This window comes from Antechinus flavipes, chromosome 2 (assembly GCF_016432865.1).
Source record: "Antechinus flavipes isolate AdamAnt ecotype Samford, QLD, Australia chromosome 2, AdamAnt_v2, whole genome shotgun sequence".
Classification (NCBI taxonomy): Eukaryota; Metazoa; Chordata; class Mammalia; order Dasyuromorphia; family Dasyuridae; genus Antechinus; species Antechinus flavipes.
In genome coordinates this window covers 675,611,642-675,632,094 of record NC_067399.1, presented here as the reverse complement: position 1 = coordinate 675,632,094, position 20,453 = coordinate 675,611,642, and the positions used below count along the sequence as shown (strand labels likewise).

At 65.2% G+C, this 20,453-nt stretch overlaps 2 protein-coding genes across 2 annotated transcripts in view; one reads left to right on the top strand and one right to left on the bottom strand.

Moving 5' to 3' along the window:
• Positions 1 to 20,453, top strand: part of FAM53B (family with sequence similarity 53 member B) — a 79,945-nt gene that overhangs the window by 47,711 nt on the left and 11,781 nt on the right. The window contains exons 3-4 of the mRNA XM_051982684.1: positions 7,057 to 7,111; positions 13,993 to 14,687. Coding sequence (XP_051838644.1) covers positions 7,057 to 7,111; positions 13,993 to 14,687 — 750 coding nt within the window. The remainder of the gene's footprint in view (positions 1 to 7,056; positions 7,112 to 13,992; positions 14,688 to 20,453) is intronic.
• On the bottom strand, positions 1,202 to 4,143 carry LOC127552183 (avirulence protein AvrXa10-like). Its single transcript, XM_051982686.1, has 4 exons — positions 3,680 to 4,143; positions 3,270 to 3,565; positions 3,021 to 3,065; positions 1,202 to 2,384 (listed from the first exon to the last, which is right to left on the bottom strand). Exons 1-4 carry the CDS (start codon positions 3,789 to 3,791, stop codon positions 2,175 to 2,177), a joined length of 663 nt encoding a protein of 220 aa, XP_051838646.1. The 5' UTR covers positions 3,792 to 4,143; the 3' UTR covers positions 1,202 to 2,174.

Below are 20,453 nucleotides of genomic sequence, written 5' to 3'. Positions count from 1 at the left end.
GGGGCCGGCAGGCGAGGGCGGGGCACAGCCCCCCCAGGTCTTGGGAGGGTGGAGGCCGCCCTTCCCATAAAGTGACTGCAGACCCCAGATCTAAGGCAGAGGGCGCTGGAGGCTCCCCATACCCAATCCCAGCATTTCACAGATGAGAAAACTGAGACCCAGAGAGGCGGCCCCCTCCCCTTGGTGGGCTCGCACTCCCCCCCAGCCGACCCATCCCATCTGTGTTCTCTGGATTCCCACGTGGGACGCAGGGGCAGGAGCATGACTACAAGGAGAGAGGAGATTTGAACTGCCCCCCCCCCTTTTCCCCCAGTCCTCCTGCTCTTGGCTGTTTTCAGCCCTTTATGGGGCCACTTTTCTCTGGAGGCTTTTCCTTCTCAGAGCAAAACCGAAAGGATGTTTCTGAAATCTGGAAAGCGGCCTGGGTGGGGGCAGAGGACCTGCTTCGGATTCCACCTCTGACCCTTGGGAGAGCCCGTGCCTCAGTTTCCCCATCTGTAAAACAGCAGCAGCCGACCTCTTTAGCCATTTCCTGAGCCCCTGGGGAGCGCCCTCCCCCCCAGACCCCCAGGATAGAGGGACAGCTTCTGCAGCATCAGGGCATGTGGGCCCACCGTGCCTCGGACCAGATTTTGGGGACAGATAGGAGGGGAGCTGGAGGGGACACCCGGGGGCACCAACCCCTGCAGGGGGGGCAGGAGCATTTTCTCGTCGGAAAAGGAGACCCCCCAAAGTGAGACAGACGTAGGTGACAGTGGGCGGAGGCGGGGGCGCTCTGTCCCTGGGGGTGAAATGCCACTGTCCCTCCTCAAACCTTCATCCGGCCCCATCCTTCCTCTCCGTGAGGAGGAGGAGATCCGCCCGCTGGGACCCATCTGGGCAGCTTACCGGCTCCTCCCAGCTCACACCACCCCAAGGCTGGACTTTGGGCTCCAGCCCTCCAGTTTCTGGGCCCCCTCATCCTCTTCCCCTCTCCCTCCTCCCCCTTCTTCCCCTTCCTCCCCCCCTCCTCCTCCTCCCCCTCCTCTCCCTCCCCCTCCTCCCCGAGACCACACAGAGAAGGCAAACAGCTGCAGCCCAGCCGGAGGTGTCCAGAGGTGCAGGGAGTCCGTGGGGGCGGGCGTGGCGACCTTATCCTGCTCAGAAATGCCATCAAGATAACAAGGATGGGAGAAGGTCATTCTCCTTCCCCCAGAACCCCCTGCCGGCTCCCCCGGCTCGGGCCCGGGTCCCGCCAGGGGACACGGGGGGACAGTCGCGGCCCTCAGCCTGCACGGCCCTCTGGGAGCTTGGAGCCAAGTCCGTGGGTCAGGTCCCGGGCTTGTAAAGATCCTGTTGGGGGGGGGGGGGTCACCTGCGAGTCCAGGGTCTGGCTCCTTTTGTCCCAGGACTTGCCTTTTACTCTCGGTCCTTTGATCAGCCTTGGATGACGCTTCTTTGACTTCCTTCCCCACCCGAGGAAGGGCAGCCTGGGCGACGGCCGCCGTGACCCTGATGTCCCCGGGTCTTTGTGCTCGGCGGCCTAGCTTGAAGCCGAGCCAGCCTCGCCCGGCCCGGGCCCTGCCCGGCTCCTCTCCCGCTTCGGGGGACCTTTCCTCCAAGTGCTCTCCCCGAACGGCTGCAGCTGGAAGGCAGCCCAGACGTTGGACCTTGGAGGGCTTGCTTCCCGCCATCTTTCTGCCGCCCACCCAAGTTCAAGGGCCTCTCCTCTCACTTCCATAGTGACCGCCTTCCTTGCCTCTCCCAGGCTTCCATCTAGTGCCAGGCCAGCTGAGGTCCTAGGCTTGGGAGCCGATCTGCTGCTCCCTGGGCTGGGCTCTCCTGGACCAGGCCCCCCTGGGCTGGGCCCCCCTGGGCCGGGCCCCCCTGGGCCGGGCTCCCACTACCACTCCCTTTCCCAGAATCCAGCAGCTCTTTTGCATCTGTCTCACTTGTCATCCCGCCACCTCCACTTGACCATCGTCTTCCCCCGGAGCCTGACGGAGACAGCCAGGGTTCTCAGCCCCCGAGCCCGGGAACGGCCCCATCTGCCAAGCTGACTTCCAGCTCCAGGAACAGGGCCCGTTCTCATCACTGTCGCCACAATAACCTCTGACCAGTTACCACCGCCAGGCAGACTGGTACGGCCCGCCCCCGGGCCCCTTGTCCTGTGCTCAGCTCAGCCTTTATAAGCTTTATCTAGGGAAGCAGCCCCCGGGGAGCAGGGGCCGACCATCCCCGCAACTGCCATCCCTGCCACCAGGGACAGGCAGGGAAGCTGGGCGGAAAGAATGGGGCACTTTAAGCAAGAGACAGGAGGCCACTTCTGCCAGGCAGTCAGACCGCTCCAATCCTCTTGACCCTGATGGAGATAGCCCATGACTCCGATGGAGATAGCCCACGACCTCTGATGGAGATAGCCCATGTCTCCAACGGAGGTAGCCCACGACCGCTGATGGAGGTAGCCCACGACCTCTGATGGAGATAGCCCATGACTTGGATGGAGATAGCCCATGACCTCTGATGGAGATAGCCCATGACTCGGATGGAGATAGCCCACGACCTCTGATGGAGGTAGCCCACGACCTCTGATGGAGATAGCCCACGACCTCTGATGGAGATAACCCACGACCTCTGATGGAGATAGCCCACGACCTCCGATGGAGGTAGCCCATGACTCCGATGGAGATAGCCCACGACCTCTGATGGAGATAGCCCACGACCTCTGATGGAGATAGCCCATGACTTTGATGGAGATAGCCCATGTCTCCGACGGAGATAGCCCACGACCGCTGATGGAGGTAGCCCACGACCTCTGATGGAGATAGCCCATGACTCTGATGGAGATAGCCCACGACCTCTGATGGAGATAGCCCATGTCTCCGACGGAGGTAGCCCACGACCGCTGATGGAGGTATTCCACGACCTCTGATGGAGATAGCCCACGACCTCTGATGGAGATAGCCCACGACCTCTGATGGAGATAGCCCACGACTTCTAATGGAGATAGCCCACGACCTCTGATGGAGATAGCCCACGACCTCTGATGGAGATAGCCCACGACTCCGATGGAGATAGCCCACGACCTCTGATGGAGATAGCCCATGACTCTGATGGAGATAGCCCACAACCTCTGATGGAGATAGCCCATGACTCTGATGGAGATAGCCCACGGCCTCTGATGGAGATAGCCCACGACCTCTGATGGAGATAGCCCACGACCTCTGATGGAGATAGCCCACGACTCCGATGGAGATAGCCCACGACCTCTGATGGAGATAGCCCACGACCTCTGATGGAGATAGCCCACGACCTCTGATGGAGATAGCCCACGACCTCTGATGGAGATAGCCCACGACCTCTGATGGAGATAGCCCACGACTCCGATGGAGATAGCCCACGACCTCTGATGGAGATAGCCCATGACTCCGATGGAGATAGCCCACAACCTCTGATGGAGATAGCCCATGACTCTGATGGAGATAGCCCACGACCTCTGATGGAGATAGCCCACGACCTCTGATGGAGATAGCCCACGACCTCTGATGGAGATAGCCCACGACCTCTGATGGAGATAGCCCACGACCTCTGATGGACATAGCCCATGTCTCCGACGGAGGTAGCCCACAACCTCTGATGGAGGTAGCCCACGACCGCTGATGGAGGTAGCCCACGACCTCTGATGGAGATAGCCCACGACCTCTGATGGAGATAGCCCACGACCTCTGATGGAGATAGCCCACGACCTCTGATGGAGATAGCCCATGACCTCTGATGGAGGTAGCCCACGACCTCTGATGGAGATAGCCCATGCCTCTGATGGAGCTAACCCACGACCCTGAGCCTGTGTGCCCTGGGAATGGCAGCCAGGCTTCTTACCTACTGTGTGTGGCTGTTGCCCTGTCCAGACATGGCCCCAGAACAGCTCCTGCAGTAGCTCAGGTCATGGCCGCCGCAGAAGGCCCAGAAAGCCAAGTTCTCATTGAGCCTCGGGCCCTATCACAGGGCACAACATCAGAAAGCCACGGGATTTATATCAGTGGAGCTGTCATGAAAGAAGTCTGCTTTGGAGCCTTCCTGTGGAGGAAACCCCTCCCCGCCATTGGAATGATTGCTCCTTGAGGGCAGGGGCCATGAGACTTCCAACTGGCAAACTCCCTCCCTCTCCCCCCCCCCCCATATATAAGGAAGTGCTGTGCGTCTAGGAAGCACTTAATAAATGCTTCCTGTGAAGACTGACTTAGCAGCTGGATGCCTTAGAATCAGCCAGAGTCAGGAGAAGCAAAAGTCCTTGGTCTTTATTCTTGTCTTTAGGGGTAGAAGTGAAGGGGATGGATGCAGGACCTTCCTTCTCTTCCTCTACCGCCAAAAGTGCCCTGGCTTCTCCACCCCCTGATCCCTCCCACAATTCTCTGTCTACACCAAAAGATGGAGCCAGTACAGAATAGTGGGAAGGGCCATTTCCCAAGCTGTGCTCATAGAGTATTGGTCAATCTGTAATTAGCCTTAAGTGCTTGAACCGACCTCAGTGCATCAACTCAGAGTTTCAGCCCTTGCCAGCTTCCCTCGAGTTTACAGCAATGAACACATTTCAGAGCATTTTCATGTTTATTATTTGCTTTGTTTGTCAGCCTCCGAACAACCAGAGCTGAGCACAGACTGGGGGGAGGGGGGGAGAGGGGGGCGGGGTTCCCCCAGGGAGTGGGCTTCCTGGCCCTGGAGGCTTTCAGGCCCAGAGGGACTGGATGACCCTAACCAGGCACTGGAGAAGGCACGTTCGTGTTGGTCCCCCCAAGGGCTAGAGTGGGCCGCCTGCCACTGAGGCACGGGACTGTTCGGGGACAGCTCTGTGAGCCAAAGCACCCGGGCAGTGAGAGAGGGAAGGTCTCTGGGCTCCGCGGAACCCACTGGGTCCCAGAAAGGCCCAAAGGACTCAAGCCCAGGCCTGAGGAGAGAGGCCTTTTCAGGATCCTGCACAGGAGCCTGCGTTTCCTGAGCTGACAGGAAGCTTCCCCCTCTCCCTCCATCCATCCCTCCTCCCCGGCCTTTCCTCAGTCCATCCCCCTTCCCCTTGCTCTCCCCTTCCTCTCCCCTCCCCCATCCTCTCTCCCCCCAATCTGTTCTCTGTCCCCCAGTAAGATTCTCCTAGGCCCAGCCCCCGAGTCCCTTTCGTCTTGCAGCTACTCCTGCCGCCCCCCGGGGTTCTGGGTCTTCCTGCTTTCTGGTGCCATGAATTCATTATTCTCCGCTCCTCACGTTGCCGTCTGTCGCCCCGAAAATGTGCGACTCTCGTCTTCTCCCTTTTGCAGGGAGGCTTCCCTGCCCGATCACAGGCGCCCGAGGGTCACGTGAGGGTTGGGGGAACTGCCCACGGGAAGAGAAGTTCCCCGGGGCGGCCGCTCTGGAGGAGGAGCAGGGCTGGATGGTGGGGGGCTCCGGCCCAAGGAAGGCCGCTCTCCCGGCCGGGCCAGCCCCAAGCCCGCCCGCATTTCCGTCTCGGGTGTCTGTGGGACCCTCTGGGCTCCGTGGGGTCCGGCCTCGATGGGGGCTTTTGGGGACACTGAGGCCCGGAGCCCCCCGGCACCCTCCTTGCACAGCTGCGGGGCCGCCTCGCACCTGCCAGCGCCGCATATTGATCAGCCTCCATCTCATTAGGCGGCTGAAGTGGCTGTGAGTGGTCGGCGCTATTGTCCCTTAAGTGGGCAGCCCCAGCGGCTCCGGGAGGGCCAGGAGAGGGAGAGGGCCAGGAGAGGCAGGTGCGAGGAAACGCAGCCTCCAGGCCCGACCACTTCAGAACCGGCTGGCGCTGCCCGGGGCTCTGTTAAGGCGGGGGAGGGCGCCTGGGGGTGGGCTCTGAGGGGCTGGGGCTTCCCTTCCCTTGGGCTCAGCCCTCCAGCTGCCCGGGGAAGTCGGGGTCCCTGCGGCCTCATACGGCCTGGAGGCCTGGAACCCGCTGGCGCCTCGGTCTGGGAGTGAGACCAGCCAGGAATCACAGGACCCTAATGCCACGGGCAGGAGGCGGGGTCCCCTGGACGCTGCCCTCTTCACCGAGCTGGGGGCGCAGAAGCCGGGACTGGAGCCTCGGGCTTCCCCTCTGCGGGATCCCTGCCGGAGAAGCTGCTCCGTGTGAGGGCCTTTCCCAGGGCCCTTTGTGTCTGAAGCCTCCGAGGAGAGCGAGAGGGGAACGAGGGGGGTCTTCCTTCCCTGCTTCGGCGACACCTGAGGAGCTCCTGGGGGTCCCCCGGGCACGGCCCGCCAGGTCTCGTGACCTGCTTCTGCAGACGGGCGGAATGAGGCTCAGAAAGGCGGACTGACCCGCCTGGGCCGGCCGGCCAGGACTCTCCTGAGTCAGCGGGGCCCGGGTTCCGGTCCTTCTCCATGGGGGGCCTGCGGCAGCCCCCTGGCCTCGGGAGCTCCAGGGTCTGCCCCTCTGTAAATCTGGGGCTCGGAGGGGAAGGTCCTTCCTGGCCTTGGGATCTCAGGAGCTGGCAGCTGGGGGGCCATGGGAACGGTTGGGGTCAAAGGGAAGCCTGGGGGGGGTGCCCGAGTCAGGGAGGCCGGGGGTGCCCCAGCCAGGAGCTCGGGCACGTCTGCACCGGACCCTTGGTTTTCCCATCTCGGTCCCTGGAACAGGAACCGTGTAGCGCAGGCCTGAAGGAGAACAGGAAATGGCGCAGCCGGGCTGGGGCCCACTCGCAAAGACGCTTTGTTGGTTGTTCCCGCGGAGGGCCAAGAGGGTCCCGCAGCGGGTGGGCAGAGGCTCCTCGGGCCGGGGGGCGCGGGTCCCTTGCCCAGCCGCCCCCTCTTCCCCCCCGCTGCCGGCCCCAGGGCCCACTGCGGAGCCGCTTGGGGGAGTTTGCTCAACTGTTTCCTCTCCCTCCTCCTCCCTCGCCCTCCTCCACATCCTCACATGGAAAAATCCCCTCCGGTCAGAAGTCAGGCGGCTTTCTAAGGCCGTTCGCAGGATGGAGTCCCCGGCAGCGCCCGCCTGAAGCCCGCGGGGGGCCCGGGCGGCGGGGCTGGGGAGGGGCCCTCCTCGGGCCGTGAGACATCATCCGCTTCTCTGGTTGTTTTCAGCACAGTCCGAGGAAGATGAGTCAAGGACCCACGCTGTTCTCCTGCGGCATGATGGGTAAGTGGCCGAGCTCCCTCCCTGGCAGGGTGTGTGAGGATGCCCCGGAGGCGCCAGGCTGGTGGGCGCAGGGGTGGCTGCTGGGGGGGGTCCTGCCCCCCAGGGCCGCCAGGAGGTAACGGGATGGCCCTGTGAAGGGTTCCGCTTCCTGTTGGGCCCGGGAGGCGGGGTTCCCTCAGCCTGTCCATCCCGTGGGAAGGTCTGGCGCCTGGGGCTGGGGAGCGCGCACTCTGCTGGGAGGTGCTGCTGGGAAATGCTGGGAGATGCTGGGAGGTGCTGGGAGGTGCTGGGAGATGCTGGGAGGTGCTGGAAGATGCTGCTGGGAGATGCTGGGAGATGCTGCTGGGAGGTGCTGGGAGGTGCTGCTGGGAGGTGCTGGGAGGTGCTGGGAGATGCTGGGAGGTGCTGGGAGATGCTGGGAGATGCTGGGAGATGCTGGGAGATGCTGCTGGGAGGTGCTGGGAGATGCTGCTGGGAGATTCTGGGAGATGCTGCTGGGAGGTGCTGGGAGATGCTGCTGGGAAATGCTGGGAGATGCTGGGAGATGCTGGGAGATGCTGGGAGATGCTGGGAGATGCTGGGAGATGCTGCTGGGAGGTGCTGGGAGATGCTGGGAGATGCTGGGAGGTGCTGGGAGATGCTGGGAGGTGCTGGGAGATGCTGGGAGATGCTGGGAGGTGCTGGGAGATGCTGCTGGGAGGTGCTGGGAGATGCTGCTGGGAGGTGCTGGGAGATGCTGGGAGATGCTGGGAGATGCTGCTGGGAGATGCTGCTGGGAGATGCTGGGAGATGCTGCTGGGAAATGCTGGGAGATGCTGGGAGATGCTGGGAGATGCTGCTGGGAGGTGCTGGGAGATGCTGCTGGGAGGTGCTGGGAGATGCTGCTGGGAGGTGCTGGGAGATGCTGGGAGATGCTGGGAGATGCTGCTGGGAGATGCTGCTGGGAGATGCTGGGAGATGCTGCTGGGAAATGCTGGGAGATGCTGGGAGATGCTGGGAGATGCTGGGAGGTGCTGGGAGATGCTGGGAGATGCTGGGAGGTGCTGGGAGATGCTGGGAGATGCTGGGAGATGCTGCTGGGAGATGCTGGGAGATGCTGCTGGGAGGTGCTGGGAGATGCTGGGAGATGCTGGGAGATGCTGCTGGGAGATGCTGGGAGGTGCTGGGAGGTACTGGGAGATGGTGCTGGGAGGTGCTGGGAGGTGCTGGAAGATGCTGCTGGGAGGTGCTGGGAGGTGCTGGGAGATGCTGCTGGGAGGTGCTGGGAGGTGCTGGGAGATGCTGCTGGGAGGTGCTGGGAGATGCTGGGAGATGCTGGGAGATCCTGGGTCAGGGAGGGCGGCCCCGGCTTCTCAGAGCTGCTGTAGGAACCCCCTTCTGCGTGTGTGTGTGTGGGGGGGGGCGCTGTGAAGAACACTAGGGTCTGAGGCCCGAGGGAGGGCGTTGCTGGGGGTCCCGGTGCTCCGAGAACTGCCGGCCTCAGACCTGGCGCTGCTCGCTGACCACATGTGCCGGGCCTGAGCGTGTCTGTGGCAGCCCCTGAGCCCCCTCTAAGGGAATCTCGGCCCCGCCGTGCTCCCCATTGGGGAAGCATCAGGCTTGGTGCTCCTGCCGGCTGGGGCCGGGCTTCTTCCCTTCTCTTTGGTCTGGGGTTTGCTTTCTAGCTTCGGACCAGGCCGGTCATTGGCCACTTTGCCTTCAGCGGGTTCTTTGTTCTAAGGAAGGGCAGCGACGAGCAGGCCTTTAAATCGGCTTCCTCCGGGAGCTCCCCCGGGAGTGCCCAGGCCCCGTCAGACTCCCCGGCTAGCTGAGCCTGCAGGCCGTCCTGCTGCCCGGCCCGGCCCCAGCCTGGACAAACACAAAGGGCTGCCTCCGCTTCCTTGGGGGAGGGGGCGGGGAGCTGTCGCTTCTTCCTGGGCGCGGGTCTCAGCCGGGCTCGCCGTGCAGGGCCCTCAGGGAGCCGGGGGCAGCCGCCATCTGGGAAGGGCCCCTGGGTCTCAGCCCTGCCTGCGGAGGAAGGAAGGGCAGGATAGGGAGGCCACTGAGTCCTTCTTTCTTGTCTTCCTGCCCCCAGAGCTTTTTGCTTCCCCCACAAATGGTGCTGAGTGGATGAGCAGAGGGAGGAGTCTGTGGGGGGCACTTTGCCCGCTGTCGCGGGTACCTGGACTCTTTACTTCCCGGGGCTGGGAGCGGATGAGCAGAGGGAGGAGTCTGTGGGGGGCACTTTGCCCGCTGTCGTGGGTACCTGGTCTCTTTACTTCCCGGGGCTGGGAGTGAATGAGCAGAGGGAGGAGTCTGTGGGGGGCACTTTGCCCGCTGTCGCGGGTACCTGGTCTCTTTACTTCCCGGGGCTGGGAGGAAGTCGTGCTGACTTCACACAGGAAGAGCTTGTTAAGCAGCCCGAGGGACCGGACCCTCGTTAGCCAGACTCGGTATCACTACATTTGCCTTTGGAAGGAAATGGCGAGTCAGGAGAAAGCGGGGGGTGGCGGGCGTTTCTCTGCCGAGGACGGCTCCCCGGGTGCCCCCCGTACCCCTGCGGGCCCGCATGGCGAGGACCGGGGGTCTCAGACGGGCCCCATCGTGCCCCCGGAGCGCTCGAGCAGGCGGGGGCGTTGGGCTGAGCCCCGGAGCGTTTCCTCCTGTTCTCCGAGGGCCCAGAGCGCCGCGGAGGACCCCACTGGGTGCCGGCACCTCGGGTGCGCCCGGGTTTGGGGGCACTTGGCCGGGCTTCCTTTACAGGAAGGTTTTAGGTCTTTCCTCGGCTGGACAATGGTCAGCAGAAAGAAGGTGCCGTGATGAGCGTCTCCAGCCCCCCCACCCCCGTCCCTTGGAGATAAAAGCTAATAACGTTCTCTTCCTAATCGGGGGGTCCCCCTGAGACCCGGGGCCAGCCGGGCCCTCTGACTCTGGCCGAGCCTGCAGGGGAAAGTGCTAGCGGGGAGCCCGGCTGGAGACTGGGGGGCCGGCGGAGTCTGGCACCCCGACCCACTGGTCTGAGCTTGTGAGAAATAAAAGCATGTGCTCAGGACAAGGAAAGAGAGGGGCTCAGGGCTTCCCGGCGGGCGGCCGCTTCCCACGGTCCCTGTGGGCAGGGCTGCGTTTGGGGGCGCTGGGAGGCCTTGCTGTGACCAGAGAGCAGAGGGGGGACGCTGGAGAAGAGGGCGCCGAACCAGGCTTTCCAGAGCCGGGGGGGAGGGGGCGCTCCGCCCTGGTCCTTGGGGGCCGCTCCGCCCTGGTTCTCGGAGGCGGGACGAGGGTCTTTGCTCCTCCGTTTTCCATCCCCTCTCCCGGCCCATCCGTAGCCTTCTATTTCTGCGCTGGAATTTCCTCTGCACACTTCCATCTACATGACTAACGATTGTGTTCTTGCAACAGGAAATATTGTTCCGAAAACAGCTTCTCCCACGTTGCCCACCCGTCCCCCGCTAACCCCCGACGTTCCCTTGTCATTGCGCTTTTCAGCTGGCGGAACAGGGCCTGAGGCTGGGGGATCCCGGGCCCCGGAGGTCCCCTCACGAGCCCCCTGAGCAAGGAGCCCCGGGGCCGACTCCCTTTCGCCCACAGCACGGACTCCTCTCAAATACATAAACTCCAATCTGTTTTGGTGAAAGGGAGGCGTCCCGCCGCCCTGAGGATTGTGCCGTCCTCGCCTCCCGCTGAGGACAGTGGGACCGGGGGGTCCTTCCCCTTGGCCCGGTCCCTGAGACCTGGAAGGGAAGGGCGCCTGCGGCAGCAAACTGAGTCCTCCCTCAGCGCGGAGGGCGGAGGGCGGAGGAGAATTCATATTTTAAAAAAAGGTCAGGGGGAGGATGGAAAACCATAATTACCTTTGGAGTTGCTGTGATAAATTATTTATTCATGTAAATTATTTCACAGGAAAAGAACATAGAGGAAACTTGAGCAGAAGGATCATACATTATGTATAAAAGGGACTGTAAAAATATTACAGCAGCCCATTTGTGGTTCAGTTGTGTCAGCATTTTAATTATAAACTCGTATTTTCAGTGTTTAATTACTTTGTTGTTAAATTCTACTTTCCATGTATAAAAGGGGTTGGGCCCCGGGGCACTTTCTGCCTTCGTTTCTAGAAGGGAAAGCAGTTGGAAGTGGGTAAGAAGGACCCGGCCCACCTTGGGGCCATCACCCAGCACCCTTTGGGAACAGGTAGAGAAGGGCCCGGGCCCACCTTGGGACCATCACCCAGTGCCCACTTGGAGCAGGCAGAGAAGGGCCCGGGCCCACCTTGGGACCATCACCCAGTGCCCACTTGGAGCAGGCAGAGAAGGGCCCAGGCCCACCTTGGGACCATCACCCAGTGCCCACTTGGAGCAGGTAGAGAAGGGCCTGGGCACCTTGGGGCCATCACTCAGTGCCCACTTGGAGCAGGCAGAGAAGGGCCCGGCCCACCTTGGGGACCACCGGTCAATGACAACTCTGCCATTTGGAACGTCCAAAGCGAGTTTCCGGCGTCCCTTTTGTGGCTCCTTGGAGTGAATGACTCACCAATTTCCCCGAGGAGACGGCCGGCTCTTTTGATGGGAATGTGGAACCCGGTTGAGAGACCTTTGGGGATCAGATTGGCCCCTGTTTTACTGAAATTAGCATCAGCCTCGTTTTCAGTCAGAGGGGAAAACAATAGGCCTTAAAATCCTGCCGGGCTCGTCTCCGGCTCCCGGGCTCGTCTCCGGCTCCCGGGCTCGTCTCCGGCTCCCGGGCTCGTCTCCGGCTCCCGGGCTCGTCTCCGGCTCCCGGGCTCGTCTCCGGCTCCCGGGCTCGTCTCCGGCTCCCGGGCTCGCACGACTTCTTGGGCGTAGCTCTATTTGAAGCCGTCCCCTCTCCCCTCCGCGCGCTCCAGACAGAAATGGAAACAATTAAAACGAGCATCGCACATAATTGCTGTTTGCAAAGAGAAATTAAATGTGAGCGTCCCCCTCGGTGATTATTTCTCTTGGTCTCCCCGAAAGTGGCGGGAATCCAATTTAAGCGGAATTAGTTAAAGTCTCAGTGTTTCCTTTATGGCGCGAGACTCGGCGATGGCCGTCGCGGAACTTTATTTCCACCTTGTCTGGGGACGGAGGAGGGCCGGGGCCTGTTGTCGTTGGCCGCAGAGGGCAGAACTCGCAGCCGGGAGAGGGTCGGGGGGCGAGACGGCCCCTCCCGGGCTCAGCGCCTTCCCCGGGAGGAGGGGGCTGCCTGGGGGTCAGCCAGCCAGCACTCACTAAGCGGAGGGGGGTGGGGGACAACAGAGGGGAGGAACAGCCGGGCCTCCCGAGCTCCCTGTGGAAGGGGGGGCCACCGTGTCCGGGAGGGAAGGTGAGAACTCGGCCGTGCTGCAGAGGCCGGGAGGGCCGGGAGAAGGGAAAGGCCGCCGGCCTTGGAGAAAGCCAGGGAGCAGAGGTGGGGAGGCTCGGGGAGGGCCCGGGAAGGGTCTGGGAGGGCAGCGGAGGCCCACGTCCAGTCTGGTCGAGGCCGGAGCCCCACGGGCTGCAGGGACGGAATCTCAGACAGCCAGAAAGTGAGGGGCCGGTCCCCGAAAGGGGTTCCTGGCAGAGACTCTGCTTGGGCCTGATGGAGCCGTCTCAGGCTCCACCTTTTTGTGTGCTCTTTGGAAAGGGGTGGAGGAAGGAGACTATGACACTGCTATCCTGCCCCACCTGCCCCATCTACCCCCTCTGCCCCTCCTGCCCCCCCTGCCCCATCTACCCCCTCCTTTCCCCCCCCCCGCCCCCTCCGCCCCCCCTGCAGATGATTATTAAATTCACGAGACCTGGTGAGATCAGCAAGTGACCGAGCAAAGGGAGAGAAGTGGGCCCGGGATGGAGCCCCTCGGTCAGAGGGTGGGATGTGGAGAAGGGTCCAGGGAGGAGCCATCGGAGGGGCGGGAGGAGGACTGGGGAGGACTCCCAACGTCCTTAAAGAGAGGAGAGTATGAAGGAGGCGCCCGGGAGCGACGGCGTCGGGCTGCAGAGACTGAAGCCGGAGAAAGGCCACGGGAGGTCGAGGAGACTTTGGGCAGAGAGGGTTTGGTGGGATGGGAAAAGTCAGAAGCCGGACTGGAGAGAGTAAAGAGGGAGAGACGGAGAGACAGAGAGAGATGGAGAGACAGAGATAGACAGAGAGACAAAGAGACAATGAGAGAAAAAGAGAGACAGATAGAGACAGAGATAGAGAGAGACAAAGGGAGAGAGAGAGACGGAGAGAGACAGTGAGTGTTGGAGAGACAGAGACAGACACACAGACTGAGCATTAATAAGTAACGCCAAGTGGCCTCAGGGCGAGAGCAGGCTGGGCCGCCTGGAGAACCGGGGACTGCCCAGACACCTCGGGCTTGTGGGAATCCGGCAAGCTGAGCCGAGGGGAGGCCGCGGTTCCTCAGTTTCCCCGCGCTCTCGTACGTGCGTGTCCCACGTCTGGCTCTCCGAGTGCCTCTGGTCCCTCTCTCTTCCCCAGCCAGTAAGTGCCGAGGGCGCTGGCGCTTTCCTTCCCTGGGCTTGAGGGCCAGGCGTTCCCCGCTGAAGCCCTTTTCCCAGCCCCCCTTCCCCCCCCGGGTCCCCAGGAGCTTCCCGCCCCACAGACCGGGCGCTGGCCACAGCCCCTGGGGGCGGGGGGAGATGGGAGCTGGAGGGGCCCGGGGGGAGCTCTGCAGCTCTGGGCGGGGGTCCCACCTCGTGCCTCTGGGCTTGCCCTCCCAGGAGCTCATTAAGGTCCTGAGCACGGGCTCAGGGGCACAAAGCGGCAGATCCTTGGGCATCCTGCCCCGAGAGCCGCAGTGTCCCCGCCTCCCCCGTGACCCTCCCAGGGCCTCCCTCGGGGCGGTGGGTCTGTGGGCCGGAGGAGGACGCTCCTTAACGCCCGTCTGTTTGTCGTTTGTGAACCAGAGAGCGGCCGGTGGAGAGACCTGGACGGGAAGTGCCCCCTGCAGCTGGAGCAGCCGGGCGCCAGCCTCTGGGACTGCCTGCCCGAGCAGGCCCCCGCCGCCTGCGCCGTCACCAACCTCATCAAGGACCTGAGCCTCAGCGACCGCGGCGGCCCCCCCGCGGCCCCGCCCAGCAAGCGCCAGTGCCGCTCCCTGTCCCTGTCGGACGAGATGCCCGGCTTCCGCCCGGCCTGGCGGCCGCTGGGCTCCAAGGTCTGGACCCCCGTGGAGAAGAGGCGCTGCTACAGCGGCGGGAGCGTGCAGCGCTTCTCGGGCGGCTCCTGCCCCATGCAGCGGAGCTCCAGCTTCAGCCTCCCCTCCCGCGCCAACGCGCTCCCGCCCTCCCTCCCCGACCCGGCCGGCGCCCAGGGCGGGCCCGCGGGGGCCCGAGAGCCCGGGGCCGGCGACGGGCGCAGGACGGACTTCCAGCGCTCGCTCTCGTGCTCGCACGAGCGCTTCTCCTTCTCCGAGTACGGCCCGCCCTCCGCCAGCAGCACGCCCGCCTCCACCCCGGAGCCCGCCCGGCGCTGCAGCGGCCTGTCCCGGAGCCGCTCCCAGCCCTGCGTGCTCAACGACAAGAAAGTGGGCGTGAAGCGCCGGCGGCCCGAGGACCCGCAGGAGCCCCGGCCCTCGCTCGACCTCGCCAAGATGACTCAGGTAAGGCCCCTTCGCTCCCCAGGAGCCTCCCTCGGACGGTCCCCCCGGGGGCCCCCGCGTGGCTCGGGCCCGAAGCCGAGTGAGGGAGGCCGCCCCCTTGGGCCGGGTGTGAGGGGCTCTGTCCCCCTTTGGGGCCGGGTGTGAGGGGCTCTGTCCCCCCTGGGCCGGGTGTGAGGGGCTCTGTCCCCCCTGGGCCGGGTGTGAGGGGCTCTGTCCCCCTTTGGGGCCGGGTGTGAGGGGCTCTGTCCCCCCTGGGGGGGGGTGTGAGGGGCTCTGTCCCCCTTTGGGGCGGGTGTGAGGGGCTCTGTCCCCCTTTGGGGCGGGTGTGAGGGGCTCTGTCCCCCCTGGGCCGGGTGTGAGGGGCTCTGTCCCCCCTGGGCCGGGTGTGAGGGGCTCTGTCCCCCCTGGGCCGGGTGTGAGGGGCTCTGTCCCCCCTGGGCCGGGTGTGAGGGGCTCTGTCCCCCCTGGGCCGGGTGTGAGGGGCTCTGTCCCCCTTGGGCCGGGTGTGAGGGGCTCTGTCCCCCCTGGGCCGGGTGTGAGGGGCTCTGTCCCCCTTGGGCCGGGTGTGAGGGGCTCTGTCCCCCCTGGGCCGGGTGTGAGGGGCTCTGTCCCCCCTGGGCCGGGTGTGAGGGGCTCTGTCCCCCCTGGGCCGGGTGTGAGGGGCTCTGTCCCCCCTGGGCCGGGTGTGAGGGGCTCTGTCCCCCCTGGGCCGGGTGTGAGGGGCTCTGTCCCCCTTGGGCCGGGTGTGAGGGGCTCTGTCCCCCCTGGGCCGGGTGTGAGGGGCTCTGTCCCCCCTGGGCCGGGTGTGAGGGGCTCTGTCCCCCCTGGGCCGGGTGTGAGGGGCTCTGTCCTCCTTGGGCCGGGTGTGAGGGGCTCTGTCCCCCTTTGGGGCCGGGTGTGAGGGGCTCTGTCCCCCTTGGGCCGGGTGTGAGGGGCTCTGTCCCCCCTGGGCCGGTGTGAGGGGCTCTGTCCCCCCTGGGCCGGGTGTGAGGGGCTCTGTCCCCCCTGGGCCGGGTGTGAGGGGCTCTGTCCCCCTTTGGGGCCGGGTGTGAGGGGCTCTGTCCCCCTTGGGCCGGGTGTGAGGGGCTCTGTCCCCCCTGGGCCGGGTGTGAGGGGCTCTGTCCCCCTTTGGGGCCGGGTGTGAGGGGCTCTGTCCCCCCTGGGCCGGGTGTGAGGGGCTCTGTCCCCCCTGGGCCGGGTGTGAGGGGCTCTGTCCCCCCTGGGCCGGGTGTGAGGGGCTCTGTCCCCCCTGGGCCGGGTGTGAGGGGCTCTGTCCCCCCTGGGCCGGGTGTGAGGGACTCTGTCCCCCTTGCTGAGGCCGCGCCTCCTCGGGGAGCCCTGACCCGTGCTCCCTCCTCTTGCCCCGGGGCCGAGCCTGGTGCGGGTGTGGCTCCGTCTGGGCCAGTGCAGGGCTTGGGCCCCTCCCAGTGAAAGGCTGAGGCTCCAGAGCCCCCATGGGCTGGGCCGGACGTGGCCGGGAGTTGGGGACCAGCCTGAGAAATCTGAAATCGGGGCCTGGCGTTCCTTCGGCCAAGCTCGGGGCCCGCTCGGGCTCTTCCGGACACGGTGGCAGAGGTGGGAAGCCGGGGCCGCGGTCTGTCCGTGGGGGGGGCAGGGCCCATCGTTCAGTATTTTAAGGGGGGGCCGTGAAGAGGAGGAAAATAGACACGATTGTTCCAGATGGAAGGACCAGGACAGTCACTCAGCATCTATTAAGTGCTTACTGTGTACCAGGCACGGGTCTGAGTGAGCAGTAAGTGGAGGCCCCCAGGAGACACGTGGGCTCCACTAGAAAAAGCTCCCGGCCAGTGGGAGGCGCCCATGCAGGCCGAGTGTCCCAGGCCCTGGGAGGAGAGCCTGGGGAGGAGTGCCTGGGGAGGAGTGCCTGGGGAGGAGTGCCTGGGGAGGAGAGCCTGGGGAGGAGTGCCTGGGGAGGAGGGCCTGGGGAGGAGAGCCTGGGGAGGAGAGCCTGGGGAGGAGTGCCTGGGGAGGAGGGCCTGGGGAGGAGAGCCTGGGGAGGAGTGCCTGGGGAGGAGTGCCTGGGGAGGAGTGCCTGGGGAGGAGTGCCTGGGGAGGAGAGCCTGGGGAGGAGTGCCTGGGGAGGAGGGCCTGGGGAGGAGAGCCTGGGGAGGAGAGCCTGGGGAGGAGTGCCTGGGGAGGAGGGCCTGGGGAGGAGAGCCTGGGGCGGGCGGGGCAGAGGGTTGCACACGGATTGGGGGCCTCTGAAGCCGCCTCCCCCTGAGCTGCTATAACTGTCCCGTGGCCGTGCTCTTTAATCTGTGAGACTTGGCTTTTTGCTCCGTGAGGTGTCCACACCTGCCCATCTTGTCCCTGTGGCGGGGAGGAGGGAAGGAGGGAAAGAGGGAGGGAAGGAGGGAGGGAAGGAGGGAGGGAGGGAAGGCCTTCCCGGGGTAGCATTGTGGCTCACGGCTAGCTCTCACCCTCGCCCGGGCCGGCCCCTGTGCCGGCCCTCACTGGCGAGCCTCTCGGAGGTCACCTTGCGTGGTAGGTGCCCCCACGGCGAGCAAGCGTTGTGATTGGCTGCTGGTTTGTGGTGCTCCTAAAATGAGGACTTTGAAGGAGGCATTTTGTTTGGGTGGGTGGAGCGTCTCAGATACATGAAGCTCGTTAATTAGTCCGGCTCGTTAATCAGGGCATTCATCTCTGGGGGCTTGGAGAAAGGGAGGTTCCGAGAGCTGTCACCGAGCGACTCCTGAGCGTCTTCTCCCCACAAAGCCCACCCCGGCTCCTCTGCCGGCGCCGGGGGCTCCCTGCTCCCTCCGCCTCTGCCCCATCCCAGCAGGAGCCCCTCGGTCACGGCCTTTCCCTGCCAGGGGAAGCGCCTCCGAATGCAGCCGGAACGTTCTGCCGTGGAGAACGAGCCCCTTCCCGAGACCGCCCGGCGGCCGAGGCCCCCGTCACACTCAGAGTGGGCTTCGTTGCCTGTTTGAGGCCGAAAAGTGCAGCGCGGTTTCTGAAAGGGCAGATCGCTTCCATGATTCGGGGGAGGGGCTCTTTAAAAAAGATCCCTGGCTTCCGAATGATCCCGCCAAAGCTGCCCAGGAATTACGCCCTGGGCGCCCCGGGTCCCATCAGTGACAGCGGCCACAGCTTCCAGGTGGCTCCCTCCGGGCTCTCTCAGCCTTAGTGAGTGCTCCGTGCCGGGAGGGAGTCAGCCCCCGGGGTCCCCGGGGACCCCTTCCTTCAAGGCCCCGCTCCCATTCACCGTCCCCGGGGCCTCCAACCTGAACGCGGCCCCCGCTCCCCTCTCTGCTCATGAGAGCGCAAGCTCTGCCTTTGGATTCTGCCTTTAGCAAGGCTTCTGGCCGGAGGCCGCGGGCCTGGACCTGTGTAGGAACTCCCAGGGGAGGAAACTCTTCCCCGATGCAGGCCGGCGCCCCCTCTTAGTCCTGGGAAGTTGTCTAGGATAGAACCCGCGTCACACAGTCACAGACCCACGGTAGACACAGGACTCGAGGCTTCTCACTCAGAGTGCCGGGTCTGGGGCCAGGAAGATTCACCTGCCCTCGGGCTGGTCCCAGCTGTGAGATGCCGGGCCAGTCTCTGAGGCCGCCAGTCCCGTCCTCGTGGGCCCATCTGGGATCCCGGGCCAGTCTCCGAGGCCCCCAGTCCCGTCCTCGTGGGCCTGTTCTGGGGATCCCGGGCCAGTCTCCGAGGCCCCCAGTCCCGTCCTCGTGGGCCCGTTCCAGGGATCCGGGGCCAGTCTGTCCCGTCCTCATGGGCCCGTTCTGGGATCCGGGGCCAGTCTGTCCTGTCCTCGTGGGCCCGTTCCGGGAACCCTGGGCCAGTCTGTCCCGTCCTCGTGGGCCCGTTCTGGGATCCGGGGCCAGTCTGTCCCGTCCTCGTGGGCCCGTTCTGGGATCCTGGGCCAGTCTGTCCCGTCCTCGTGGGCCCATTCCGGGAACCCTGGGCCAGTCTGTTCCGTCCTCGTGGGCCCGGTTCGGGGACCCTGGGCCAGTCTATCCCGTCCTCGTGGGCCCGTTCTGGGATTCGGGGCCAGTCTGTCCCGTCCTCGTGGGCCCGTTCCGGGAACCCTGGGCCAGTCTGTCCTGTCCTCGTGGGCCCGTTCCGGGAACCCTGGGCCAGTCTGTCCCATCCTTGTGGGCCCGTTCCGGGGACCCGGGGCCAGTCTGTCCCGTCCTCGTGGGCCCGTTCCGGGAACCCTGGGCCAGTCTGTCCCATCCTCGTGGGCCCGTTCCGGGGACCCGGGGCCAGTCTGTCCCGTCCTCGTGGGCCCGTTCCGGGAACCCTGGGCCAGTCTGTCCCGTCCTCGTGGGCCCGTTCCGGGGATCCTGGGCCAGTCTGTCCCGTCCTCGTGGGCCCGTTCCGGGAATCCGGGGCCAGTCTGTCCCGTCCTCGTGGGCCCGTTCCGGAAACCCTGGGCCAGTCTGTCCCGTCCTCGTGGGCCCGTTCTGGGATCCTGGGCCAGTCTGTCCCGTCCTCGTGGGCCCGTTCCGGGGACCCGGGGCCAGTCTGTCCCGTCCTCGTGGGCCCGTTCCGGGAACCCTGGGCCAGTCTGTCCTGTCCTCGTGGGCCCGTTCCGGGAACCCTGGGCCAGTCTGTCCCGTCCTCGTGGGCCCGTTCCGGGGACCCGGGGCCAGTCTGTCCCGTCCTTGTGGGCCCGTTCCGGGAACCCTGGGCCAGTCTGTCCCGTCCTCGTGGGCCCGTTCCGGGAACCCTGGGCCAGTCTGTCCTGTCCTTGTGGGCCCGTTCCGGGAACCCTGGGCCCGTCTGTCCCGTCCTCGTGGGCCCGTTCTGGGATCCTGAGCCAGTCTGTCCCGTCCTCGTGGGCCCGTTCCGGGAACCCTGGGCCAGTCTGTCCCGTCCTTGTGGGCCCGTTCCGGAAACCCTGGGCCAGTCTGTCCCGTCCTCGTGGGCCCGTTCTGGGACCCGGGGCCAGTCTGTCCCGTCCTCGTGGGCCCGTTCCGGGAACCCTGGGCCAGTCTGTCCCATCCTCGTGGGCCCGTTCCGGGGACCCGGGGCCAGTCTGTCCCGTCCTCGTGGGCCCGTTCCGGGAACCCTGGGCCAGTCTGTCCCGTCCTCGTGGGCCCGTTCCGGGGATCCTGGGCCAGTCTGTCCCGTCCTCGTGGGCCCGTTCCGGGAATCCGGGGCCAGTCTGTCCCGTCCTCGTGGGCCCGTTCCGGAAACCCTGGGCCAGTCTGTCCCGTCCTCGTGGGCCCGTTCTGGGATCCTGGGCCAGTCTGTCCCGTCCTCGTGGGCCCGTTCCGGGGACCCGGGGCCAGTCTGTCCCGTCCTCGTGGGCCCGTTCCGGGAACCCTGGGCCAGTCTGTCCTGTCCTCGTGGGCCCGTTCCGGGAACCCTGGGCCAGTCTGTCCCGTCCTCGTGGGCCCGTTCCGGGGACCCGGGGCCAGTCTGTCCCGTCCTTGTGGGCCCGTTCCGGGAACCCTGGGCCAGTCTGTCCCGTCCTCGTGGGCCCGTTCCGGGAACCCTGGGCCAGTCTGTCCTGTCCTTGTGGGCCCGTTCCGGGAACCCTGGGCCCGTCTGTCCCGTCCTCGTGGGCCCGTTCTGGGATCCTGAGCCAGTCTGTCCCGTCCTCGTGGGCCCGTTCCGGGAACCCTGGGCCAGTCTGTCCCGTCCTTGTGGGCCCGTTCCGGAAACCCTGGGCCAGTCTGTCCCGTCCTCGTGGGCCCGTTCTGGGATCCTGGGCCAGTCTGTCCCGTCCTCGTGGGCCCGTTCCGGGGACCCGGGGCCAGTCTGTCCCGTCCTCGTGGGCCCGTTCCGGGA

What these genes read in the sequence shown, in the direction of transcription:
- LOC127552183 (XM_051982686.1), bottom strand. Translation starts at nt 3,791, where the DNA reads ATGGGCTATCTCCATCAGAGGTCGTGGGCTACCTCCATCAGAGGTCAT. An exon ending in GTGGGCTATCTCCATCAGAG is followed by an intron (nt 3,566 to 3,679) that starts GTCGTGGGCTAT and finishes TGTCCATCAGAG; the next exon opens with GTCGTGGGCTATCTCCATCA. An exon ending in GTGGGCTATCTCCATCAGAG is followed by an intron (nt 2,385 to 3,020) that starts GTCGTGGGCTAT and finishes TCTCCATCAGAG; the next exon opens with GTCGTGGGCTATCTCCATCG.